We start from the raw sequence: 20,146 nt of genomic DNA, 5'->3' as shown, positions 1-20,146 counted from the left end.
ATCAAAACTACAATGAGGTATCACCTCACACCGGTCAGAATGGCCATCATCAAAAAATCTACAAACAGTAAATGCTGGAGAGGGTGTGGAGAAAAGGGAACCCTCTTGCACTGTTGGTGGGAATGTAAATTGATACAGCCACTATGGAGAACAGTATGGAGGTTCCTTAAAAATACTAAAAGTATGGGGCTTCCCTGGTGGCGCAGTGGTTGAGAGTCTGCCTGCTGGTGCAGGGGGACACGGGCTCGAGCCCTGGTCCGGGAGGATCCCACATGCCGCGGAGCAACTGGGCCCATGAGCCACAACTGCTGAGCCTGCGTGTCTGGAGCCCGTGCTCCGCAGCAAGAGAGGCCGCGATAGTGAAAGGCCCGCGCACCGCGATGAGGAGTGGCCCCTGCTTGCCGCAACTGGAGAGAGCCCTCGTACAGAGACGAAGACCAAACACAGCCAAAAATAAATGAATAAATAAATAAATTTTTAAAACACAACAACAAAACTAAAAGGAGAACTACCATACGACCCAGCAATCCCACTACTGGGCATATACCCTGAGAAAACCATAATTCAAAAAGCATCATGTACCACAATGTTCGTTGCAGCTCTTTTTACAATACAGGACATGGAAGCAACCTAAGTGTCCATCGACAGATGAATGGATAAAGAAGATGTGGCAGGTTAGCCTGCTCCCTGGGTTTCTTCATGAATCAGTCAGCGTTCTTTGGTTGCTACCACAGAAACTGCTTGGGCTGATTTAAGTGAAATGGAGCTGATTGGCAGGATTGGTGGTGGTAGGGGGGCTCTCACAATTGATGGGAAGGCTGAAGACCAGGGAAGCAAGAGCCCCAGCCATGGTCCTCCAGCAGGAAGGGCCAGGTTGGGGTGTGACCCCTAAATGAATCTGATTCTTTTGTCCTGGTCCCTTGCTGAAGATTCAGTGTCCTGGAAGAGAATATCTGGGACGAAGTGAGAGAGTGGCATGGACATATATACACTACCACATGTAAAACAGAAAGCTAGTGGGAAGCAGCCACATAGCACAGGGAGATCAGCTCTGTGCTTTGTGTCCACCTAGAGGGGTGGGATAGGGATGGTGGGAGGGAGATGCAAGAGGGAGGAGATATGGGGATATATGTTTATGTATAGCTGGTTCACTTTGTTATACAGCAGAAACTAACACATCACTGTAAAGCAATTATACTCCAATAAAGATGTTAAAAAATTTTTTGAGCTCATAATTTTCACTGGATATTAACGTTTATGCCATACTATATATATATATATATATATATATATATATGTATGTATAAAATTGATCTTGCTTACTGAGTTTTTTGGTGTCCCCTTAAATTTTTCACCCAAGGGGAGTGCCTCAATCGCCTCAGTCTAGTCCTGGCCCTCCAAGATCCCAAAGCTAGTGAGGAGAAGACTGGAATTCCAGTGCAGGAAGTTTGGCTCCAGAGTCAGTGAACTATCTTGTTGCAACACATTCCTAGACAGTAAAACTATCAGGCCCCTGGAATACAATGTTGGAGACTATTTTTGTAATCTCAGGGCGAGGAAATACTGCAAACAAGACTCAAAGAAGAAGACTTCCCTGGTGGCTCAGTGGTTAAGAATCCACCTGCCAATGCAGGGGACACGGGTTCGAGTCCTGGCCCTGGAAGATCCCACATGCCGCGGAGCGACTAAGCCGGTGCACCACAACTACTGAGCCTGCGCTCTAGAGCCCCTGAGCCACAACTACTGAAGCCTGCGTGCCCGCACACTGCAAACGATGAGTAGCCCCTGCTCGCCGCAGCTAGAGAAATCCCGCGCACAGCAATGAAGACCCAACGCAGCCAAAAAAATTTTTTTACAAAGACTCAAAGAGCACAAACCTGGTGGACTATATAAAAATGAGGATTGTTCTTGAACTAAGGGCACCTTAGACAAATAAGGAGACGAAGACAAACAGGGAGGAGATATATGCAACAACAAAACCCAGCAGCAGGAAAAAGGTTAGAAACCCAATAGAAAAAAAAAGGACAAAGGATAGGAACACACAATTCGCCGAAGAGGAACCACCGTGAACTGACAAGTGTATGAAGAGCTGTTCGAATTCTCCCATCGTCAGAGACCCCAGATGAAAACGAGGCACAACTTTAGATTCATCAGCCATTACAAAGCCGGAATACCGAGTGCCCAGGGAAAACTGGAACCTGCGTGGTGGGTGTACAAATTTGTACAGCCACTCCAGAGACCATCCACGGTACTTTGTGAAGTCAAGTGTGCATGTACCCTATGGCCTGTGAGTCCTACTTCAAGAGGCATTTTCCCACACTTCATAAGGGGACGGTGTGAAGATGTTCGTAACAGAGACTTACGTGATAGGGGCATTGAGGCCAAGCTAAGTGTGTATCATTGAGGGCTGTGGTGGATAATAAAAGGGCCAGACACTTAACATGGTATGCCACATGTAGCCTGTAGAAGCAAAAATGAGATGCAGATTGGAACAGACAAAGGACACTAGAAGGAAAACCAGCAAAATCCAAATAGAATCTGGTTTAGTTAATAATAATGTGCCAATGTTAATTTCTTAGTTTTAACAAACGTATCATGATTATAAAAAATGTGCATAGTAGAGGAAACTGGGCAAAGGATATATGAGAATTCTCCATACTATCTTTGAATGTTTTCTGTAAATCTAAAATTATGCCAAAATAGTTTATTTTATTATTTTTAAAATAAATTTATTTATTTATTTATATTTTATTTTTGGCTGCATTAGGTCTTTGTTACTGCACGCAGACCTTCTCTAGTCGTGGCGAGCGGGGGCTACTCTTCGTTGCGGTGTGCAGGTTTCTCATTGCGGTGGCTTCTCGTTGCGGAGCATGGGCTCTAGGCGCACGGGCTTCAGTAGTTGTGGCATGGAGGCTCAGTAGTTGTGGCTCGCGGGTTTAGTTGCTCCGTGGCATGGGGGATCTTCCCAAGCCAGGGATCGAACCTGTGTTCCCTGCATTGGCAGGTGGATTCTTAACCACTGCATCACCAGGGAAGTCCAAAATAAAGTTTATTAGATGGAAAACAAACAAACAAACAAAAATGAGATGCAGGTGGCAAACAGTGTTGGTGTAAAAATGTAAATAGAATGAGTTTTATACATGATACCATGTTTGTAAATTGCAAACACATCCACATACGAGCCAATGCCATGTGGAGTAGGGGACCAGACAGAATTCAAGGCAGCCGACTGAGCACACTGATATGGGATCTGATGAAAGGGAGGAGGAAAACGGTGGAGAGAAGGAGGGAAAATAAATTACCGTAACTCAAGAGGGGCCTTGTTCATAGTGATGATGTGTCATCAACTGAGAAGCAGGCTTGACTCAGCTCTGTACACGAGGTCATAAAATGAAGTGGGTTGGGTAAGTGGAAGAGGATGAGCACCCCTAGAGCTAGGTGGACCTGAGTTCAAATCCCAGTTCTCACTTGAAAGCATTTGGGATTTGGGCGAAGCGCTCATTCATGTGGTCCACAAATATTTATTGAGGATCTACTTAGTGCCAAACACTGTTCTGGGCACAGTGGACACAGTGGTGAATAAGACAGTGTAAAATTAGGTAATTTCAGGTAAGCACTGTGTGATGTGAAACTGACTTTAGATTGCATAGTCAGGGACGGCTTCTCTGAGAGGTGACACCGGAGCAGGGACACCGATGATGAAAAGATCCCCCTGTCAAAGAGCAAGATTAAGTGCTTTCCAGGCATAGAAAAATGCACACACGTGCAAAGACCCTGAGATGGGAACGAGCTGGCCTGTGTGGCTGAGTGAGATGAAAGAGGGGCAGAGAGGGGCTTGATGCGGTTGGGAGAGGTAGGCAGGGACCAGAGCTTTGTGGGCCTTAGTCAAGAGTTCACATACTATTCTAACCACAGTGGAAAACCAAGGGATGGTTTTATGCAGAGGACTGACTTGGTAGCATACTTTAATAAAAAAAAAAAAAGTTTAAGACTAACACACAGAGGAAAAGGATCAAATGTTTTAAAAGACCACTTTGCCTGCTGCGTGGAGACAGAATTGGAGGAGAATGCAAGCCACGTAAGCTCTCTGCGCCTTTTTCCACATTTGCATGGTGGCGACAATCCCCCTCCCGCGCAGGGCCGTGGTGAGTAAGGGTGGGGAAACGGTCCCCGGGGGTCTCCTCAGCACTCGAGGAGCGGGCTGGGATGCAGACGGCTCCAACTCGGGCCTGAAAGGTTGGCGCGCGGCAGCCCGTCCAAGGCCCTTGTACAGACCCAGGGATTGCTTCCGAGACGCACCCGCTGTCGCTCGCCGAGGAGGCCGCTGGGCGGCGCGGCGAGCCCAGCTCGGTCCGGACGAGAGAAGGCGCGGTCAGTAGTCTGCTCGGCGCTCGGCAGCTCTGGCCTGCTGAAGGCGTGCCTGGGCGGGGCCGTTATGTATGGGCGGGGCCTCGGCCAGGGCGCCGGACCGTCGAGCAACCTAGACGACGGCACGGGGCGGGGCGTGCGCGCGGGGGCGGGACCGGCGGGCGCCGATGGCGACGGTGCAGGGCGTCTGAGCGGGCCGGGGCCATGAGTGCCGCCCGGCCCCAGTTCAGCATCGATGACGCCTTCGAGCTGTCCCTGGAGGACGCGGGCCCTGGGCCCGAGTCCAGCGGGGTCGCCCGCTTCGGGCCGCTGCACTTCGAGCGCCGGGCCCGGTTCGAGGTGGCCGACGAGGACAAGCAGTCCCGGCTGCGCTACCAGGTGAACCGCCCGGCCCACCTCACCCCCCGCCTGGGTCTGGGCAGACCCCAGGCCGGACCCTGGAGAACCCCAACTCGGGAGAATCGGACTAGAGGCCTCAGCCGGAGCGGGAGACCGCCCCCCGGAGGTGGCCACTGAGCCAAATCACTGCCCAGACCCTCTCAGCTCTGATTTCGGTCCCCAGCCACTACTGGAGAGCCCAGAGCCCAGACCTGGCAGCTCGTCCCTCACCCCCAGCTGGAGATCCCAACCTGGAGTCCCCACCTGGGTACTGACCCTCCCTCCGCTTAGCACGCAGGGATGGGGAACTCTTCTGTACCTGAACCAGACTTTGTCCATATTCAGAAGGAGTCCCCTGAGCCCCAGGCCAGATAATCCAGTGGGAACCAGCACCCCCTCTTCCGTTCTAAGTCCCCACCCCATCCTTCCCTCCAGAGCTGGAGGTCCCCGCTCGCATGATGAGTCCTTGCCCACGCCTTGGCTCCCACTCAACTGGAAATCCCCCTTTCCCAGAAGACCTCCACCAACTCTAGAATCCTTTTCTTGGAAACCTGAACTAGATTCCTATGCCCCAAACCTGGAAACCATTGGCCTGCCCTTCCCTGGCACCGCAAATCCAGGGCCTCCACACTGGGCCCCTGAAATACCATCCTGACAACTCCACCCTGATTCCCAAGCTTGGGAGATCTCCTGGCCCTGGGAGCCCGCAACCAGCCCCTGCTGGCTCCTCCCTGCCAAAGCCCCCAGCACCCACCTCCTACCTGGGTTTCAGTTTCTGTGAATCATCAAACCCGGTCTGCGGGGAGGGGAGGGAGCAGCTGTCAAGCGGCCAGTCGGACAGCTGTGTGGCCAGTCTGACAGCTGTGTGCGCTGCTTTCTTCCTGGCCACCAGAGGGGAGGGAGGAAGGGCCTGAGCCCAGTAACCCTTCTGAGCCCTGTGTTCTGGAATAGAACCTGGAGAATGATGAGGATGGAGCCCAGACCTCTCCGGAGCCGGATGGGGGAGCCAGCACCAGGTCAGGGCCAGGTGGGGACCCACCCCATACTCCTCGCCCCATGCTTCTGTCTCCTGTCCCCAGGCCCCTGCTCAGTCCTCCACCTCACCTCACTCAGCCATCTCACCTCCTGTCCTACAAGAGACTCCTACACAGGGTCCCCTGTCCTGCACCCTACCCTAGTGCCAGCCTCACCCACCCACCCCACCAGGCTCTTTATCTTGCAGAAACTCCCAGCCTGGTCTGGCCCCTGTCTTCTCACAGGTCACTTGTCCCCAGCTTTCCTCAACCCCATCCCTTGAATTCCTCTTCACCCCGTCCCTTCTCAGTGCCCCCTGTCCTGCAGGAACACCCAGTTCCAGTCTCTGCACCATCCCCCAGGACGCCGTCATGACTCCTGTCCCAAAGGGTCTCCTTGCTCATCTCCCCTTGCCCCCTCACCGGGCCCATTTGTCCTGCAGGGATTCTGGCCGAACATCCATCCGCAGCTCCCAGTGGTCCTTTAGCACCATCAGCAGCAGCACTCAGCGCTCCTACAATGCCTGCTGCAGGTGAGACCCTGCCCTGCTCCTGCCACCTGGGGCCCCTGCCCCAGTACAGGCAGCCCTGACCATTTCCCCTTGCCTCTCTGGGTGGGGGATGGTGACGGGAGGGGGTGGGCCTCCTGTCGCCTCTTTCACACTCCTGCTCTGCTGCCATCCAGCTGGACTCAACACCCTTTGATCCAGAAGAACCACAGGGTAGTGCTGGCCTCCTTCCTGCTCCTCCTGCTGGGGCTGGGTGAGTGCCCCCAGGGCCCCCTGCATACCCCCAGGAGGGGGGTCCACCCTCCTTTCGCTCGGGCTCTGCGTCGCATCCCCCTTGGCACACTGAGCCTCCCAGCATCCTGAGGAGGCAGCTGGCTGCCGTGACCCCACCCCCATTTTACAGGTTAGGAAGCTGAGGCCTTGGGAGGGGCAGGTCCAACCTCCTGGTCACATAGCCAAGAAATCACACATAGTTGAAATGGAACCTGGTTCCGTGCTCCAAACTTTTCCTTTTTTTTTTTTTTTTTAGCCTGTTTAATCCATCAGGGAACAGAGAGTAACAGCTACTATGTATTCTCTGTCTCCTTCGAGCCAGGTGCACGGCAGGCTTATTTCCCTTCCTTACCGAGGTCACACAGCAAGTGAGAGGTAGGGCCACAACCCAGAACCGGTATGTAGGGGCAGTGCTCAGGGATATGCCCAGCCCGGTGGCCAGGACTGCAGAGTGCCCTGCCAGCCCAATCCACAGGGCACCTGTCACTTCCCCTCCTCTGGAGTCTGAGAGCTGACAAGGACCTCTCTCCCACCCCCAAGATACTCAAGATAGGTAAACCGAGGCCCGGAGCAGGCAGAAACCACAGCCAGCTGTTTTCTAACTCCCACGCTCCGCATTCTGCGGGGCTGAGGAGTCAGAGTCCCAAGGGATCTAGGGTTGGGATCAAGGGGAGCCCTTAGGGAGGGCCCAACTGTGGCACCTGCCCTCCCTCCTCCAGGAGGGTCAGAGTCCTCTCTCTAGCTGGAAAGCTGAGCAGCGTCCTCGCCTCAGCTCTGCGTGTCTGTGTGCAGGGGAGGGAGCCGCGGCTTCCCCAACACCTGCGAGTTGCACTGGCCACCTGCCTTATCTCATTTCATCCTCAGCACCTGACAGGGCAAGCATTATTACTATCCCAGTTCAAAAGTAAGGACACAGACGCTGCAGCAGAGCCACAGCTGGGAAGTAGATGAGCTGGGATTTAAACCCACATCAGTGACGTTGCCAGGCCAGTGGGCCGCCATAGCCCATAAAGGCCTTTTGCAGGAATTGGAAAAAGATGCCTCCTCTGAGTGGGCAGAGCCCACAGCCCTAAGCCAGGGTACAGGGAGTGAGTTTCAGCCCCCACTGTACCCTTTTTGAGGTGCTCTGTGCAGGGCACAAACCACACAGCAGTCCATGGTGGCCCTTCAAGCCTCCATGCTGTACGGCCCCCCATCTACCCCCGCCATCCCATCCTCTAAGTGGGGACCCAGGACTCTCTCTGCGTCTGAAAAAGTGATCCAGCTATGACCACCCCAGCTTCCCCAGTGCCCGCTGTCCTGAGCCAAAGTCCACATCCCTCCCCAGGGCCTACAGATCCTGCCAAACTCCTCAAGCCTGGGCTCTTGCCTCTCCTGTCTCGCCAAAAACTGCAAGTTCCTAGAAAGCCCCGAGTTCCCTCCAGTCTCTGGGCCTTTGCCAGGCTGTTCCCTCCATCTGGAATACTCCTCTCCCTTTCTGCCTGTGCCATGCCCATAGCGAAGCCTCTGGAGTCAGATCACCTCCACCTTCTAAATGCAGTCCTGGGCAAGTTACTTCCCCTCTCTGTGTCTCAGTTTCCTCTGCTGTGAAATGGGGATGGTAACACCTGTCTCAGTCAAGGTGACAATTAAATAAGGCACTGCATGTAACACACTTACCCCAGTGCCTGGCAGCAGCTGGTAGGTGATCACTAAAAGCTAACTGCTACTGCTGCTGCTGTCCCTGCTCAGCTTAGATGCTACTGCCTCCAAGAAGCCCTCCCTGATACCCCAGGCTCCCGAGCTGTCTGATCACCAGGGTTGTAGCTTGGAGGTTCTTGTTGCTTGCTCCACTAGGGAAGGGCCATGGGGGCAGGGACAGACATTTCCCAGGGCCTGCCAGGTGCCCTGCTCTGAAAACACAGAGCTTGGTGAACTTCCCCTGGCGGTTCTCTGCCCAGGGGACCTTCAGCTTAGGTGGGGGACACCATTCCTCAGGCCTAAGCCATGCTGGGGGTTGCGGGTGGAGGTCCCCACCCTGCCACCAGCTCCTGCCCTCACCCTCGTGGCTCCCTCTGTGTGCAGTGCTGATCCTGACCGGCGTGGGACTGGAGGTGGCCCCCTCGCCAGGTGAGCGCCCCCCTCCTACCTCCGCAGGCAGCGGTCACGCCCCTCGTGTGCCCAGAGGTCCTCGGCAAGCCCTTCCACCTCCCCCAGCGCTCAGCACCCTCCCGGCAGGAAACGGCCCCTTTTACCTCGGAGAGTGAGACTTCCCCAGGCAGTGACCCCGCAGCCCCGCCCGGGAGCCTCCCTGCCCTGACCCGGCCCCTCCTCCCCTCTCTTAGGTGTCTCCAGCGCCATCTTCTTCGTGCCCGGCTTCCTGTTGCTGGTCCCGGGAGGTGCGAGTGGGCGCCGGGCGGGGGCGGGGGCGGGGGCGGGGGCGGGCCCTGGGCGGGTCCCCGGCGCTGACAGACCCCGCCCTGCAGTCTACCACGTGACCTTCATCTACTGCGCGGTCAAGGGCCACCGGGGCTTCCAGTTCTTCTACTTGCCTTACTTCGAGAAGTGAGCAGGCGGCGGCGGACGGCGGGATCCATCGTCGGCACCGAGAGGCCCCGCGCGGCCTCCTCGCGTCCCTAGGGGGCGCCCCTGGGGCCCGCGCCCCGCTTCGGTACCCTCATCTCAAGGGAAAAAACCCTGCGGGACCCTCGAGGCCCCAGTCCCCTCAGGAGTTTGCTCCGGAAGTTTGGGGCAGTGGGCCTCGGGCCACCACCTGGGCCTGGGAAAGTCGCCCCTTCCGTGCTCCGTGCCTTAACTTATTCTTGGGGGGCTGCTGGGTTGGTGGTGTTTTGTGCTAATAAAAGGGGTGCTTAATTCCAGCCCACAATTGCTTTTTACTTCCCACTTGCCCTGACCAGCCCATCAGCCTGGCCACAGCCCCCTTTCGGAAAGGCTGAGAAAAGGACTGACCCTGGGGCTGAAGGGCTCTAGGACTGTCCATCTCCCCATGGTACACATGACAGTCCTGATGCTCCATGACTTGCCCAAGGTCACACAGCATGTCAGGGGCAGAGCTGGGCCTGGGGCTCTTCTACCCTGCAATCCTGGAGAAGACTCTCCCAGTCCTTAGCAGAGTCAGTCCTGCCCCTGTCTCCACTCAGAGACGCAGCATTGGTGCCTCCCCTGGTGGCCCTGGCCAAGGGCACTCAGATGACACAGGCCTGGGGCCTGGAGGCTGGTATCCTGGTTCCAGCCTGGCTCTGGGGCCCCGGGCTGCCAAAGCCGGCTCCGAATGTGGGCCACCAGGACGCAGCAGCCCAGCCTCCTCCACCCACTGCCCTACTTCCCAGGCCCAGAGCTTGGGAGAAGTAGGGGTCAAAGGACATAGGAAGCAGGCCTGTATAACAGAGAGCCTCAGTGATCAAAGACTCAGAACCACAGAACATTGGAAACAGACCACTGCAGAATTTTGGAAGGTCCAAGCATGTCAGGATCTCAACAACCAGGAAACAGAATCTTTGAGAACCCTGCCAGGCACTTGACACAGGTTCTTTCTGGTCACCCTCCATAGAAACTGAGGCCCAGAGAGACTGGCTTGGCCGAGGGCAGAGTGAAACACAACCCAGGGCTTCTGTGCCTCAGAGGGGGGTGGGGGTCAGCAAGCTGGCCGGGGCCCCAGCCGACCAACTGAGGGGCTGGCCGAATGAATGTGGGCCTCGGAGATCCCGTTCATATACTTCGTGTTTACAGTCTGCCGCCCCCAGTGAAACGCGAGAGCCGTTAAGGTATTCGGCCTCCACTGTATCTGCAGCGGCCAGGACAGTGCCTTTAGATCTCTGTGATTTTGTTGAAAGAATGAGCACCCAGACCCCTGATCGCGCTCCTGATTTCCTGGCCCAGACGGACCTCCCACCCTCAGCCACCAATCAAGGCACTTTTGGGGGTACCAGTTAGATGCAGGAACTCCTAAATGAGTGATTCTCAAATTCGCTGGGGGTAAAGGACCAGTTTTCATTTCTAATGCAACATGGACCCATACTTTTGGTAAGGTAAAATGAAAACTAAAAAAGTGAAATAAAAAAACAAAGGTATAGAATGTAAGCCCACAGTTTGTATTATCAGATTAATCAGACATAAAATTACATTTCAATAGATAAAATCAGAACAAACGGAAAAAAAGAAAAATTATGAACACCATTCATTGAAAGTGGGCAAATTAGCAATTAACATAGAGTTGCTACTGCGCTCATAACTTTCTGTCACTTCCCAATCTTAGCTAAACAACAAGTGAGCCCGAAGTGGTGATTCTCCATATCATAAGACTATCTCAGGGGTCAGCGAGCTATACCCCACAGGCCCAATATAGCCACCAAGCGAAGAATGGTTTTCACATTTTAGTAATGGTTGGGATAAAAGTCAAAGGATAATAAGCTTTTGTGACACAAAAAAGTTTATAAAATTCAAATTTTTATGTCAAGTCGCTTAATTAATTATTATTTATCGAATTTCCAACGCAGCCACACTCTGTATTGACTTCGGCTGCTCAGCCATACAAACTACTACAGCAGAGCAACAGAAACCATATGGTCCCCAAAGCCTAAAATCTTTACTGTCTGGCCCTTCACAGGAAAAATTTGCCAACCCTTGGTCCATATGAACATGTTGACAGAACACTGAATTGCAACGTTTAAAGTTTCAATGTGACCAACGCGCTTGATTTTTGCTGGTTAATTTATGTAATCCAAGTTGGATTGACAGCAACACCATCCTCAGAAAATGATGAATACCCAAATTCTAAATATGATTTATTTTTAGGTGGAAAAGGCATTAATAGTTGCACACAGATTAAGAACATTAGATTTCCTTAGTGAATTGTGACTCAGTTTATCCCTGATGCTCTTTGCCCCCTAGCCCATTTTGTCTGATATGTCTGTAGTTATACTAGCTTTCTTTTGGTTAATTCTCTCCTAGTAAATCTTTTTCCAAGCCATCACTTTCAGCCCTTCAGTTGTCATTATGCTTTGAATGTGTCTTTTTTTTTTTAATTTATATTTTATTTTTAGCTGCGTTTTGCTGCACGCGGGCTTTCTCTAGTTGCGGCAAGCGGGGGCTGCTCTTCGTTGCGGTGCGCGGACTTCTCACTGCGGGGGCTTCTCGTTGCGGAGCACGGGCTCTAGGCTCGCGGGCTTAGTAGTTGTGGCCCGCAGGGTCTAGAGCGCAGGCTCAGTATTTGTGGCGCACAGTCTTAGTTGCTCCGTGGCATGTGGGATCTTCCCGGACCAGGGCTCAAACCCGTGTCCCCTGCATTGGCAGGCGGATTCTTAACCACTGCGCCACCAGGGAAGTCCTGAATGTGTCTCTTATATGTGCACTTAGCTGTGGGGAAGAGGCTGGTATCTGCCTATTGATTGATTGATTGATTGATTGGCTGCGTTGGGTCTTCGTTGCTGTGTGCGGGCTTTTCTCTAGTTGCAGCGAGCGGGGGCTACCCTTCATTGCAGTGCACAGGCTTCTCATTGCGGTGGCTTCCCTTGTTGCAGAGCACAGGCTCTACATGCGCAGGCTTCAGTAGTTGTGGCACGTGGGCTCAGTAGTTGTGGCTCGCGGGCTCTAGAGCGCAGGCTCAGTAGTTGTGGCCCACGGGCTTAGTTGCTCCGCGGCACGTGGGATCTTCCCGGACCAGGGCTCAAACCCGTGTCCCCGGCATTGGCAGGCGGATTCTTAACCACTGCACCACCAGGGAAGTCCTGGTATCTGCCTTTTGAAATCTGCTCTCTGCCCTTGTAATAAAAGAACCTCTGGTTTCTAGCTGGGCACAAGGTCACCCAAAATAAAGACTGCATTTCCCAGCATCCTTTGCAACTAGGCGTACCAAGTGAGGAGCCCTGCCTAATAGGGTATAAGTGGTTCATGCTCTTTGCCCCCTTTCTTCTTTGTTCCTGCTTCCAGCCTGCCAGCTGGGAAACAAACAAACATGGCTACACCCTCAGAATGGCAGAGCAGCCAGCAGAAGGAGCCTGAGTCCCCGAAGACCATACAGCTGGATTTCACCTAAGACTCTTCCTGTGGGGGAAATAAACTTCCATCAGTTTAAAGCATTGTTATTTGGGGTCTCCATCACTTACAGGGATCCCAATCTAATACTGATATTTTCTTCTGAGACTGAAACTCTGACTTTTAACCAAAAAACTTAATCTGCCTGTATTTATTGTAATTTTTAAAATAAATTTATTTATTTATTTTTGGCTGCGTTGGGTCTTCGTTGCTGCGCTCGGGTTTTCTCTAGTTGCGGCGAGCGGGGGCTACTCTTTGTTGTGGTGCGCGGGCTTCTCATTGCAGCAGCTTCTCTTGTTGCAGAGCATGGGCTCTAGGCATGCGGGCTTCAGTGATTGCAGCACACAGGCTCAGTAGTTGTGGCGCACGGGCTTAGTTGCTCCGTGGTATGTGGGAGCTTCCTAGACCAGGCCTCAAACCTGTGTCGCCTGCATTGGCAGGCAGATTCCTAACCACTGAGCCACCAGGGAAGCCCTGTTTTGTTTTGTTTTAAGGATGATTTCTACCTTGTGTTTCAATGTTTTCTGTAGACTTTGTTTTTCTTCGCTTTTTTTCCTCTTTCCCAGCCCTCTGCTAGCTTAATCAGGAATTCTTCACTTTCTCCCTTTTCCTCCTCTGTTGATTTGACTATCGAGAATGGAACATTCTATCTCTATTTCTGTTATATTAATGGTTACCCTTACATGATTAACAAAATCTAAAGTTAATCAATGAATCTGTCCTCCTCTAGGAAAAACAAGCATGTCTAGAGTATCCCTTCCCATCTTCCATTTTATTTTTGTCTATTATTTTTTCTAGTCCCTCCTGGTTTTTAAAATCCCCCAAATTATTTTTTTATAGTTAATGCTTCTTTAGATCTACCAATATGTTTACTGATTTCTCTCCTATTATTTAGTACATACTCTGGCTTCAATTTCCTTCCCACTGAAGCCATCCCTTCAACAAGAGTTTGTGGGTGGGAAACCTTTCAGCCTTTGTTTGCTGAAAAAAGTTTACATTTCATCTTCATTCTTGAATAAGATGAGCTAAGTACAGGCTTCTCAGTTGGCATTTTTTTTTCCTCTGCACGTTGAACAATTTATTCCATTTTCCTCTTGCATCTGTTGTTGTCAATGAAAAAAGTCTTTGGAGAGTCTAATTGCTAATCCTTGGTAAGTAATCTGACTTCTCTCTAGAGCTGTTTACAAGATTTGCCTTTTGTAGTCTGCAGTTTCACTGGCATGCATCTAGATATACATTTACTTTAAAAAAAATAAATTTATTTATTTTTGTCTGCGTTGGTCTTCGTTGCTGCGCGCGGGCTTTCTCTAGCTGCGGTGAGCGGGGGCTACTCTTCTTCGTTGCGGTGCACGGGCTTCTCATTGCAGTGACTTCTCTTGTTGCGAAGCACGGGCTCTAGGCACGCGGGCTTCAGTAGTTGTGGCGCACGGGCTTAGTTGCTCTGTGGCGTGTGGGATTTTCCCGGACCAGGGATCGAACGCATGTCCCCTGCATTGGCAGGCGGATTCTTAACCACTGCACCACCGGGGAAGTCCCTATACATTTACTTTTATATATCCTTCTCTGGCTCCAACGTGCTCCTTCAATCTGGACTCTTGCCTTTGTGGACTTCTTTTTATTTCTTTCTTTATTTGGGGCTGTGTTGGGTCTTTGTTGCTGCGCGTGGGCTTTCTCTAGTTGCGGAGAGCGGGGGCTACTCTTTGTTGTGGTTCGCGGGCTTCTCATCGTGGTGGCTTCTCTTGTTGCGGGCACGGGCTCTAGGCGCGGGGGCTTCGGTAGTTGCGGCACGCAGGCTTAGTAGTTGTGGCACGCAGGCTCAGTAGTTGTGGCGCACGGGCTTAGTTGCTCCACAGCATGTGAGATCATTTTCCTCTTGCATCTGTTGTTGTCAATGAAAAAAGTCTTTGGAGAGTCTAATTGCTAATCCTTGGTAAGTAATCTGACTTCTCTCTAGAGCTGTTTACAAGATTTGCCTTTTGTAGTCTGCAGTTGCACTGGCATGCATCTAGATATACATTTACTTTAAAAAAAATAAATTTATTTATTTTTGTCTGCGTTGGTCTTCGTTGCTGCGCGCGGGCTTTCTCTAGCTGCGGTGAGCGGGGGCTACTCTTCTTCGTTGCGGTGCACGGGCTTCTCATTGCAGTGACTTCTCTTGTTGCGAAGCACGGGCTCTAGGCACGCGGGCTTCAGTAGTTGTGGCGCACGGGCTTAGTTGCTCTGTGGCGTGTGGGATTTTCCCGGACCAGGGATCGAACGCATGTCCCCTGCATTGGCAGGCGGATTCTTAACCACTGCACCACCGGGGAAGTCCCTATACATTTACTTTTATATATCCTTCTCTGGCTCCAACGTGCTCCTTCAATCTGGACTCTTGCCTTTGTGGACTTCTTTTTATTTCTTTCTTTATTTGGGGCTGTGTTGGGTCTTTGTTGCTGCGCGTGGGCTTTCTCTAGTTGCGGAGAGCGGGGGCTACTCTTTGTTGTGGTTCGCGGGCTTCTCATCGTGGTGGCTTCTCTTGTTGCGGGCACGGGCTCTAGGCGCGGGGGCTTCGGTAGTTGCGGCACGCAGGCTTAGTAGTTGTGGCACGCAGGCTCAGTAGTTGTGGCGCACGGGCTTAGTTGCTCCACAGCATGTGAGATCTTCCTGGACCAGGGATCGAACCCGTGTCCCCTGCATTGGCAGGCAGATTCTCAAACACTGTGCCACCAGGGAAGTCCCTCTTTGTGGAAGTCTTTATGGAAGTTTTTCAATCGTCATCTCTTTAAATATTGTCTCATGCCCGTTCTCTACATTTTCTTCTTCTGAGACTCCTAATGACTTTTAACTACTCTTTAATATTTTCTGTCTTTCGTTCCTCAATGCTACCTTATGGGTGATTTCTCATATATGCCTTCCAGTCCATTAATCTTTTCTTAAATTGTGTCCAATATGCTGTTTACTTTACCCCTTGATTTTTTTTCATTCCAATGGCTATATCCTCTATTTTTAGAAGTTCTTTTGGGTTATTTTTTTTTTTAATCTTTCTGTTCTGCTTTCGTACCATCCTGTTACTGATAACGGTCTCCTTTCTTTGACCTCAGTTTTTTCTGTTTGTTTTTGCGTTTCCTTAATGGCCTCTTGTACATTGTTCTATGATTTACACTTTGGGTGCTGACTCTTCCGCTTACTCCATCTGCCTAGTCTCCCTCATGGTGATTTGTTTCCTTATGTGATTTGTAATTTTTTGTCATGAGTTCATCTTCAGAAGTGACAGGGTTGTTTGGGTTTTTTTTAAGTCCGATGTGCCCTGGGTTGAAGGAGTGCCTTTCTCAGCAGTTTTTTTTTTTCCTATTTCTTCTGCTTTGCACACCACAGAGATAGACCGCACTCCTGCTTGACGTGCAGACCCGAGTCGCAGGTTCACTGGGGTAACTTTTTCCACTCAAGGTCCTGAACATCTGTACCTCGTCACTTTCTCAGGCTGGTGGGTGGAGGTATATTTTGGTCGCCTTTTCAAGAACAGGGTAGCCCGTTGAGACGCTGGATTGTACTGACCTCATGTCCTGCTCCCCAGCCTCTTACAGGTCTTTTGTCCCTCCTGGGTGTCAGAGCCCAGGCTCCTGAACCTCTCCACCTCTGAAGCCCCCATGGCATCTTCTCCTTCCCACCACCCAGCTTTGGGTTCTCCCTTTGTCTTTGGTCCCCCGGGGTCATCCCTTTCTTTCACGTTCAGCTTTAAATAAAAACAAAACCAAAAACGTTTCCGCATATAAAGAGTGGGAGGTGTCCGGCCACCTTCTCAATTCACCATGTTACCAGAACCAACCCCTACACTGCCCCATCTCTGAATGCGGCCCGTGCCAGGGAGCTCCCCACCTCCCAGGGGGCTGGAGAGACTCAAATCTTGCTCACATCGGGGAATGATGGGCGGTTGAGGGCAGGTTTCCTCCAGGCAGCTCGGGTGGAAGGGAGGGGAGGATGAGGGTGGGCAGGTGACATCACAAGCCAACTCTCCAGCCAGAGGTGGTCAGGAGCAGAAGAAGCCTGGGGCTGCTGGGTTTCTTTCATCCTGGGGCCTTGTAGGGAGGGTCCGCAGCATGAACCTTGCTGGCGTCTGGGGCCAGAGGGGCAACAGTCTCCCTCCTGGAGCCTCAGTGGGTAGAAAGCATCATCACAAACTCTGCGGGGGAGAAGGGGCGGGGCTTGGGCCAGTCCAGGTCAGCCATGCCAGGAGGCACTGAGCTCAGCCTGGGAGCCGGAGGGATGGGCGTTTGTCCAGGAAGGAGAACTCACCATCAAAGTCTATGGTGCCGTCCCCATTGAGGTCCACTTCTCGGAGCATCTCGTCCAGCTCAGGACCCACCAGTGGCTCCCCCAGCAGAGCCGGTGCTGCCTGTCGCAGCTCTGCCACCGTGATTCGCCCGTCCCTGTCCCTGTCAAACTGGGGTTCCAGCAGGGCTCAGCCCTTCCTACCCAAAGCTGCCTCTGCCTGTACCCGCCTCCACCTTGCCGCATCCTGTGCCCGGACGCCCACACCTTGGTCCGCCCACACCCTCCTCCTCCTCCCAGGCTGAGGCCCTGAGCTCCCCGCCCCCTCCGACCCCTCCCCAGCCCTAGTCCCCCCAGCTGCAGGGCTCGGGGCCTCCAGAGGCTGAGGCTCCCAGTCTCCCCTGGCCTCCTGCGGGGAGGCCAGTAAGGATGCCGCCCAGCCACCCACCCACCCACCGCCCACCCGGACGCGCCACACCTCGCGGAAGGCGATGCGCAGCTCCCGCACCCCCAGCATGTGCGCCGTCTCCTGCCTCAGCTTCGGGCCCATCATCTCCACAAACTCCTCGAAGTCCACGCGGCCACCCACTGCGGACCCAGGCAGAGGGTCACGGTGGTGAGGGCTGGGGCCCGAGGAGGGGCGTCCCAGGGGCCAGCCCCTCCCCGGCTCTGCATCCAGGAAGGACACCTGTGTCCACGTCCCTGGGCGGGGGGGGGGCGGGTCAGGGGGGTGCGCCTCCACCTTGCCGCATCCTGTGCCCGGACGCCCACACCTTGGTCCGCCCACACCCTCCTCCTCCTCCCAGGCTGAGGCCCTGAGCTCCCCGCCCCCTCCGACCCCACCCCAGCCCTAGTCCCCCCAGCTGCAGGGCTCGGGGCCTCCAGAGGCTGAGGCTCCCAGTCTCCCCTGGCCTCCTGCGGGGAGGCCAGTAAGGATGCCGCCCAGCCACCCACCCACCCACCGCCCACCCGGACGCGCCACACCTCGCGGAAGGCGATGCGCAGCTCCCGCACCCCCAGCATGTGCGCCGTCTCCTGCCTCAGCTTCGGGCCCATCATCTCCACAAACTCCTCGAAGTCCACGCGGCCACCCACTGCGGACCCAGGCAGAGGGTCACGGTGGTGAGGGCTGGGGCCCGAGGAGGGGCGTCCCAGGGGCCAGCCCCTCCCCGGCTCTGCATCCAGGAAGGACACCTGTGTCCACGTCCCTGGGCGGGGGGGGGGCGGGTCAGGGGGGTGGGAGGCTACAGCCCGGGGCTCCGCCGATGGGGGCAAAGCGCTCAGGTGCTCTCAGTGAAGCACCGGGCGAGGGGGAAAGAGACCAGGCTGTGGAAGCAGACAGGCCCCAGGTGCCAAGCCTCCTGGCCCTGCCACTGAGGGTGTGGCCTTGGGTGACTTACTGAGCCTACCTCCTCATGGCGGACAGGGTGCTGATGGGGCTGGGCTCGTGGCTGTGAAGTGCCAGAACCCCACAGGCGGCAGCAAAGACCCCTAAGAAGCGTCCCCAGGTTGACCCTGGATTCTAAGGTGCCGCCAATCATAAAAAGCACCCGTGGTCAACTAACAGCTTTGGGGAAAAGACAGAAGCATGACACGAAAATAGTCACGTCAACTGTAAATCACATCCACTCCGGAAACTGTAAAGAAAAAGCAAAGGCGGGAGTCCTGGGATGGAAGGAATCTGAGAGTCGACCAATCGGCTAATGCTAATCCCGCAAGGGCAGCCCATCAGACATTTAATCGCAAGGAATGGCCGGGGTTCTCTCACGCTCGCTCGGCCTCACAGGACCTCAGGAGGCTCTCTTCAGGCGCCTCGGGAGGGTCAGAGAGAGAGAGACAGAGACAGCCCTGGTGGCTGGGACCAGCACGGACCACTTTACCTCAGTCAGGGACGGGGGTCCTCGACCTGAGCCCCAAGGGGCTCTCTTGGGTCACCCGGTGCCTTCCTTGTCACCCTCGACCCCTGCGCCCCGGGGCCAGCGTCAGACTGTCCTGGAAACTGTCACCCCCTCACGCCACCGTCACCGGGGCCTCACCCCACAGCCACCTCCCACCACCTCTCGTTCCCCGGAACCACGAGGCCCGGAGGGGACCCGGACCCGGGCTGCAAAGCCAGGTGGCCCGGCCGCCCCGCCCCGCCCCGCCCCCAGGCAGGTGTGGTCAAGCACTGACTTCGCATCTTGACATGCTGGGAGACCTCGATGAGCTCCATCTCCGTGGGCATGTAGCCCAGTGTCCGCATGCACTCGCCCAGGTCCCGGTAGCCGAGGTAACCATCGCGGTCCGTGTCAAACTCCTCGAAGGCAGCCTGAAGCTCTGCAGGGGAGGGAGGTCAGGCGCAGGCAGCCAGGCTCTGGGGCGCCTCCCACCCGCCGTTGCCAGCACGGGCCACTCACCATCCAGCTCCTCGGGGCCCAGCTCGCGGTCCTGCAGGGGCATAGTCCAGCGTGTCCCTGGGGCCGGCCGGGGCTCTGGCCGCCCTTCCCCCTCCAGCCCCAGCCCACGCTGGCCTGGCAGGGCCCATCCCGCAAGGGCAGGAGAAGGCAGCTGAAGTCCCGCGGGCCCCAGGAGAAGAGATGACCCCCTTCCTGCTCCTGGGGCCCCACGCTGCCACAGATCCCTGGGCTTGGGGTCTAGCTCTCCGCCCACTGCCCAGGCCACCCCCAAACTGCAGAAACTCTAGCCCCTCAGCCCAGGCTCCTGAGCCTGGAGCAGAAGCTGGAGGAGGCCTGAGTATAAGGGGCAGGGTGGGCTGAGCCCGAGCCCAGGAGTCCCCAACCTCACCCCCAGCCCCCCCAGCCCTGCCGCAGCCCCACCTGACCTTCCCAAAGACGCGGCTGAGCAGGGGCCCGTATGTCCTCTGAGCAGGGTCGTGCCGGGGGGCAGGACGATGCCGGTGGGACTGGCGACGAGAGGCGGGCCCCTCCTGCCCGTCTCCAGTCCGGGCGGGGTTCTTGCTGCTCTCCTGGGCCTTGGGGCCCTGCGGGAGGGTCTGCTCCCCAGAGCTGCCAGTGCCCCTCCGGGACCCTCGGAGCCCCTCCGCCCTCTTGCTGCCCCTCCTCCTGGTCAAGGGGAACCCCTCGGCACCACTACTGGGAGCCATGACCCCCACAGGGGGCTTCCGGGGTCCGGGGGGCGGGTCTGGGCCACGCTGCCCCCTCACCTGCTCTGTGGCCATGCGGAGAGGGGTGACGGGGCTCAGAGGTGCAGCACCAGCGTGCACCCCTGCCTCTCCGGACCCATAAAGCTGCTTATGCACCCCCAGCCTGAGGGCTGATGGTCAGGGATCGGGCCCTGAGGGGGATTAGGGTAAGTGAGGCA

The 20,146-nt window shown here is 54.7% G+C and overlaps 3 protein-coding genes across 6 annotated transcripts in view; 1 reads left to right on the top strand and 2 right to left on the bottom strand.

Moving 5' to 3' along the window:
• Positions 1-5,675, bottom strand: part of AIP (aryl hydrocarbon receptor interacting protein) — a 15,766-nt gene extending 10,091 nt beyond the window's left edge. Inside the window, exon 1 of one of the 2 annotated variants that reach the window (XM_055082335.1) lies at positions 5,508-5,675. The gene's annotated coding sequence lies outside the window, so the exon portion shown is untranslated. The remainder of the gene's footprint in view (positions 1-5,507) is intronic. The other variant, XM_028483892.2, reaches the window with a different exon arrangement.
• TMEM134 (transmembrane protein 134) lies at positions 4,494-9,422 on the top strand. Of its 3 annotated transcripts, XM_028483898.2 has the most exons (8): positions 4,558-4,746; positions 5,698-5,762; positions 6,203-6,292; positions 6,445-6,521; positions 7,869-7,932; positions 8,606-8,650; positions 8,866-8,919; positions 9,007-9,422. In XM_028483898.2, the coding sequence occupies exons 1-8, from the start codon at positions 4,573-4,575 to the stop codon at positions 9,158-9,160; spliced, it is 723 nt and encodes a 240-aa protein (XP_028339699.1). In that variant the 5' UTR covers positions 4,558-4,572; the 3' UTR covers positions 9,161-9,422. The 3 variants fall into 3 exon arrangements, with proteins under 3 accessions (XP_028339698.1, XP_023989134.1, XP_028339699.1); XM_024133366.3 differs by lacking the exon at positions 7,869-7,932 and having other exon boundaries at positions 4,500-4,746; positions 9,007-9,421; XM_028483897.2 differs by lacking the exons at positions 6,445-6,521; positions 7,869-7,932 and having other exon boundaries at positions 4,494-4,746; positions 9,007-9,421.
• Positions 9,423-16,352: 6,930 nt separating this feature from the next.
• On the bottom strand, positions 16,353-20,046 carry CABP4 (calcium binding protein 4). The gene is made up of 6 exons (XM_024133371.1): positions 19,647-20,046; positions 19,222-19,252; positions 18,998-19,141; positions 17,810-17,919; positions 16,850-16,997; positions 16,353-16,736 (listed from the first exon to the last, which is right to left on the bottom strand). The coding sequence occupies exons 1-6, from the start codon at positions 20,001-20,003 to the stop codon at positions 16,708-16,710; spliced, it is 819 nt and encodes a 272-aa protein (XP_023989139.1). The 5' UTR covers positions 20,004-20,046; the 3' UTR covers positions 16,353-16,707.
• Between the last annotated feature and the right edge of the window lie 100 nt (positions 20,047-20,146).

The sequence above is a fragment of the Physeter macrocephalus genome, unplaced genomic scaffold (genome assembly GCF_002837175.3).
Source record: "Physeter macrocephalus isolate SW-GA unplaced genomic scaffold, ASM283717v5 random_86, whole genome shotgun sequence".
Taxonomy (NCBI): Eukaryota; Metazoa; Chordata; class Mammalia; order Artiodactyla; family Physeteridae; genus Physeter; species Physeter macrocephalus.
Note: the sequence above shows the minus strand (reverse complement) of the source record. Positions and strands in the feature narration are given on the sequence as shown.